We start from the raw sequence: 5,741 nt of genomic DNA on the forward strand, positions 1-5,741 counted from the left end.
TATTTAGCTTTGTTAATTCCAGTATTCAGACTATTGTTATATTTAATTACTTAACTTTGTTCAGCCTGTTCTTCTTCCAGTGATTTAAAAATGTTCAGTCCAATGTTTAAAAACACGAATTACCTATTGTATGTTGTAATCGTTATAATTCGAATTAATTACGAACAGAAAAACTAAACATGTTTATTATCAAACAACACTTATATCACTCAGGGATAGTTTCGTTTGTTTATTTGTTAAATTTCGCACCAAGCTACTGTAGACCATCTCCGCTAGCCATCCCAAACTAAGACCATCTCGCTAGCCATCCCAAGTTTGGAAATAATATACCAGAAGAAAGGCTGTTACTCCACACTTAGGCTATTCTTTTAACAACAAAAAGTGCGATTGACCGTCACGTTATAACGTCCTCACGGCTGGAGGAGCGAGCAGATTCAAGGACGGGGCTCGAATCCTCGGCCCACAGATTGCGAGTCGAGCGTCCTGACCATCGGGCTGGGTTAGTTTAATTCATATTAGATATAGAAGAATCTGAGTCTTTATTTATATCGTAGCGCCCATATTTTCTTATACATTAGAATATAGATTATAATATGTTCGTGTTGAAATAAATATGAAGGATAGTATACCTTTCGTGAGAAATTTCTAGTATCATTATCGTAGTAATGTTATACGTGTTATTACGCTCAAGACAACCGGAACTTATACTTGTAACACCAGATGAGGTGCATATCACCGTTACGTGCAGGGACCGATCTCCTTACCGAGATGACAGTTATCGAGTTCTTTATATCTTGCGTGTTTCACTACCGTAAACACGTGTTCGTGCAGAACACGCGCCACTTGTTCAGGAAACTCATCAATTTCGCTAGACGTATCAACATTAGAAGTTCCTACTTCAGGTTTTACTTCTAGTGAAATACTGAGTAATAAAATTAAACTATAGAAAATATTAGGCGCTGTTTACCTATAAACTCATGCCCGGCATAATTGAAAACAATTCTATATATTCACATTAAGTGTTAAGCGGTTTGGTCGGAGATGGTACCAGTCGCTATACGTTCTGGTTACCACCTTCTTCTGGGGGTTATATGTTTAGTAATTAATGTAAATATACAAATTAAGTAGAGAGATTACTATATTTATCTTGAGACCGATTAAATAATATCGGGTCTTAATGTTTTCATCGTCCAATCGTGATTCACAGCTGTTGGAAACAAGAAAGGCATGTATAAAAGAAGTTATATCCATAACATTCGTGATTTAATATATTGATCATTAGATTTAATAATGGTACCGTCATGGTTTAATAACGTTAGATAATAGTTTCACAATTTCTCACCAGATGACGCCAGGTTCGCTCTTCGTTTTTCAGCGTTTTGAAAAAAATAGAAATAAGGATTAAAACTCCCTTGCTTGGCTATTAAAAGTTCTTGTTATTAAGGGAAAATATGAGTATTAACTCTACTCTAGGTGTGCAGTCTCCTACAAAAACTTGTTACACTTTGTGATTAAAACTATTCCGCACGCAATGACAGTGTCCCTTTCCTTTCTGACATCTTGGAACTATTAATGGATTGCTTTCGTGTCCCTTCGAAAATTTTGTATTTTTGTTCCAAAAGAACAGTTATAATTCTCCAGACCTTTTTTAAGCATAGTGCCGAAAGTTTCTATAATCTGGATCAGCATTAGCAACACAACTCTTCCAAATTACATTATTCTTCGTTCCCTTCTTGTTTTAGACTAACTGTATAAAATACAGCTAGACCAATAACTTTGATATCGCGTAAGGTTCTGGTTTCTTTTTCAGGTTTGCTGTCTTATGGAAAGTGATAGTTGAAAAAGAACAACATGTTTTGTATAAATGTAAAATGTTACCCTGGTGAACAAACTTGATCGTTGGTTTGTTTGTTTTAGAGCAGAGCCACATTGGACTATCTGCTGTGTCCACCGCAGGGAATCGAACCCCGGAATCTAGCGTTGTAAGCTTACAAGCTTCATCGAAAATCACCACATATTATTCGAGTCATCTAATTACGTTATGTCGCGTTATTTCGAACCGGAAACTTAAATAATAAGTTATTTGGCACGTGTATGATACGGATGATTGGTAACGCATCCTTTCCACACCCCCCACAGATCCCCACACTAGTCAAGCTCCACGTCTTCTCCACTTCAGCAAAAACATCCGAAGTCCAGAGGGATCAACAGCTCATCTTCCTTGCCTTGCGCATGGCTTTCCTAAACCTCGTTATGCGTGGTACTTCTCCGACAATGGCCGGATGACCGTCGTTAACAAGGACCAACGCATTGACCAAATGGATGGAACTCTGGTTATTCGTCAAGTGACCCGTGAGGACGCTGGGACATACTTTTGTATGGTCAGTAATGATGCTGGACAAGAGAGAGGAGAGGTTAAACTGGACATTACTGGTAAGTAGAACTGAGTAGTAAAATGACTTCCTTCTGCATTTAGAACAAATAAAACTTTTATTAAACATAGCTTCAAACCTGTCGTGTTAAAACGTTGATTAACATAGCTTCAAACCTGTCGTGATAAAACTATTATTAAACATAGCTTCAAACCTGTCGTGATAAAACTATTATTAAATATAGCTTCAAACCTTTGGTGTTAAAACTATTATTAAACATAGCTTCAAACCTAATCGTGATAAAACTATTATTAAACATAGCTTCAAACCTGTCGTGTTAAAACTATTATTAAACATAGCTTCAAACCTGTCGTGATAAAACTATTATTAAACATAGCTTCAAACCTGTCGTGATAAAACTGTTATTAAACATAGCTTCAAACCTTCCATGTTAAAACTATTATTAAACATAGCTTCAAACATTTGGTATTAGAACTATTATTAAACATAGCTTCAAACCTGTCGTGTTAAAACTATTATTAAACATAGCTTCAAACCTTCCATGTTAAAACTATTATTAAACATAGCTTCAAACATTTCGTGTTAAAACTATTATTAAACATAGCTTCAAACCTGTCGTGTTAAAACTATTATTAAACATAGCTTCAAATCTGTCGTGATAAAACTATTATTAAACATAGCTTCAAACCTGTCGTGATAAAACTGTTATTAAACATAGCTTCAAACCTTCCGTGTTAGAACTATTATTAAACATAGCTTCAAACCTTTGGTGTTAAAACTATTATTAAACATACGTTCAAACATTTCGTGTTAAAACGTTGATTAACATAGCTTCAAACCTGTCGTGATAAAACTATTATTAAACATAGCTTCAAACATTTTGTGTTAAAACTTTAATTAAACACATCTTCAAACCTTTGGTGTTAAAACTTTTATCAAACATAGCTTCAAACCTATCGTGTTAAAACTTTTATTAAACATAGCTTCAAACCTTTGGTGTTAGAACTATTATTAAACATAGCTTCAAACCTGTCGTGTTAAAACTATTATTAAACATAGCTTCAAACCTTTGGTGTTAAAACTTTTATCAAACATAGCTTCAAATATTTGGTGTTAAAAACTTTTATTAAACGTAGCTTCAAACCTTGCGTGTTAAAACTTTTATTAAACATAACTTCAAACCTTTCGTGTTAAAAATTGTTTTGATAGAGAATCTTTCATTAAACTGAATGAAGATTTGTTATTTTCTGGTGTTGCTGTCTATTTCTAGCTCCATTAAAAGCATCTATTTACCCTAAAAACCAAGAGGTTGACTCCGGAAATCCAGCTATTATAAACTGCACAATCCAGGGATATCCGATACACTTGGTGAGTTGGTCGAAAGATCAGCGAACTCTGGTGGCGGACGGGAGGATTACATTTCCGACTCAATCCAGTGTTCGTATCAACCCAACAAGACGTGAAGATGGCGGAATGTACCAGTGTTATGTGAAGAACTCTGAAGAATCGGTACAAGACGCTGCAAGACTCATCATTTCAGGTGCGGACTTGATCTTCTTTCTCTTCATTTTTACACTATTCTGACTCACCATTCCAGGTGTGGACTTGATCTTCTTTCTCTTCATTTTACACTATTCTGACTCAACATTTCAGGTGTCGACTTGATCTTCTTTCACTTCATTTTTACACTATTCTGACTCACCATTCCAGGTGTGGACTTGATCTTTTTTCTCTTCATTATTACACTATTCTGACTCAATATTCCACGTGTGGATTTGATCTTCTTTCTCTTCATTTTTACACTATTCTGACTCACCATTTCAGGTGTGGAGTTGATCTTTTTTCTCTTCATTTTTACACTATTCTGACTCACCATTCCACGTGTGGAGTTGATCTTTTTTCTCTTCATTTCTACACTATTCTGACTCACCATTCCAGGCGTGGAGTTGATCTTTTTTCTCTTCATTTTTACACTATTCTGACTCACCATTCCAGGTGTGGAGTTGATCTTTTTTTCTCTTCATTTTTACACTATTCTGACTCACCATTCCAGGTGTGGACTTGATCTTCTTTCTCTTCATTTTTACACTATTCTGACTCACCATTCCAAGTGTGGACTTGATCTTCTTTCTCTTCATTTTTACACTATTCTGACTCACCATTCCAGGTGTGGACTTGATCTTCTTTCTTCTTCATTTGATTTTACACTATGAATTCTAGTATTATATATATATATATATATATATGTTTGTGTGTGTGTGTGTGTTAATTTTATCCTTGTCTGTAAAAGCTTGACACTTCAAATACAATATTCATTCACAATATATCATAAGAAAATCTCAGTCACTCAAATACTTAATCAATGATCTAAAAGTAACAACATATTTACTGAAGAAGAAGTTTTAAAAATAAAGATTATTAGATTATAACCAATACGCGAACTTGATTGAACACGTGATTTCAAGCCGTTATCAGATTATTTTAAAATATTTGATTAAGACACAAGAACCTGATCAACAATAAAAAAACCTTACACTTTTATTTATTTACTATTAACATCATTTATTATACATTACGGCTTTAGCTAACGTAAAGTTCTGAGGATAACATCTAATAAGTACTAATGATCAAAGCTAGTCCAAGGTGATTTTAAACATACAATTTATTGAATTAAAAACTAGTAAACAGCTTAGATAAATGTAGACAAGAAATCCAGTCATTAGTAGATCTAGGACAGTCTGTTTTGACCAAGATTAACTTTAGTTATTGTTAAGCACAAAGAAACACGGTGGGTTATATTTGCTCTGCCCACCACAAGTATCGTAAGCCAACAGACGACCAAGATACTGGAGAAGATAGAACACCATAAAGTAATCTTCCCTGTATATCTACATCCCTTCTTTCAGCTGAAAAGATAGCGAAGTTTTAGCTTTGTCGGAATTTTTTAACAAATACTATTACCTTAAATAGATAACATGTAACCAATACAAATATATAGCATGTAACCAACACTATTACCTTAAGTAGATAGCATGTAACCAATACTATTACCTTAAATAGATAACATGTAACCAACACTATTACCTTAAATAGATAACATGTAACCAACAATGTTACATTAAATAGATAGCATGTAACCAACACCATTACCTTAAGTAGATAGCATGTAACCAATACTATTACCTTAAATAGATAACATGTAACCAACACTATTACCTTAAATAGATAACATGTAACCAACAATGTTACATTAAATAGATAGCATGTAACCAACACTATTACCTTAAGTAGATAGCATGTAACCAATACTATTACCTTAAATAGATAACATGTAACCAACACTATTAC

General features: G+C 34.1%; 1 protein-coding gene across 1 annotated transcript; it reads left to right on the top strand.

Moving 5' to 3' along the window:
• Window positions 1-2,141: 2,141 nt before the first annotated feature.
• LOC111084060 (tyrosine-protein kinase-like otk) lies at window positions 2,142-4,020 on the top strand. Its single transcript, XM_022380840.1, has 2 exons — window positions 2,142-2,433; window positions 3,664-4,020. The coding sequence occupies exons 1-2, from the start codon at window positions 2,283-2,285 to the stop codon at window positions 3,975-3,977; spliced, it is 465 nt and encodes a 154-aa protein (XP_022236548.1). The 5' UTR covers window positions 2,142-2,282; the 3' UTR covers window positions 3,978-4,020.
• The last annotated feature ends 1,721 nt before the right edge of the window (window positions 4,021-5,741 follow it).

The sequence above is a fragment of the Limulus polyphemus genome, unplaced genomic scaffold, assembly GCF_000517525.1.
Source record: "Limulus polyphemus unplaced genomic scaffold, Limulus_polyphemus-2.1.2 Scaffold13244, whole genome shotgun sequence".
NCBI lineage: Eukaryota > Metazoa > Arthropoda > Merostomata > Xiphosura > Limulidae > Limulus > Limulus polyphemus.

What these genes read in the sequence shown, in the direction of transcription:
- LOC111084060 (XM_022380840.1), top strand. Translation starts at nt 2,283, where the DNA reads ATGACCGTCGTTAACAAGGACCAACGCATTGACCAAATGGATGGAACT. An exon ending in GGTTAAACTGGACATTACTG is followed by an intron (nt 2,434 to 3,663) that starts GTAAGTAGAACT and finishes GTCTATTTCTAG; the next exon opens with CTCCATTAAAAGCATCTATT.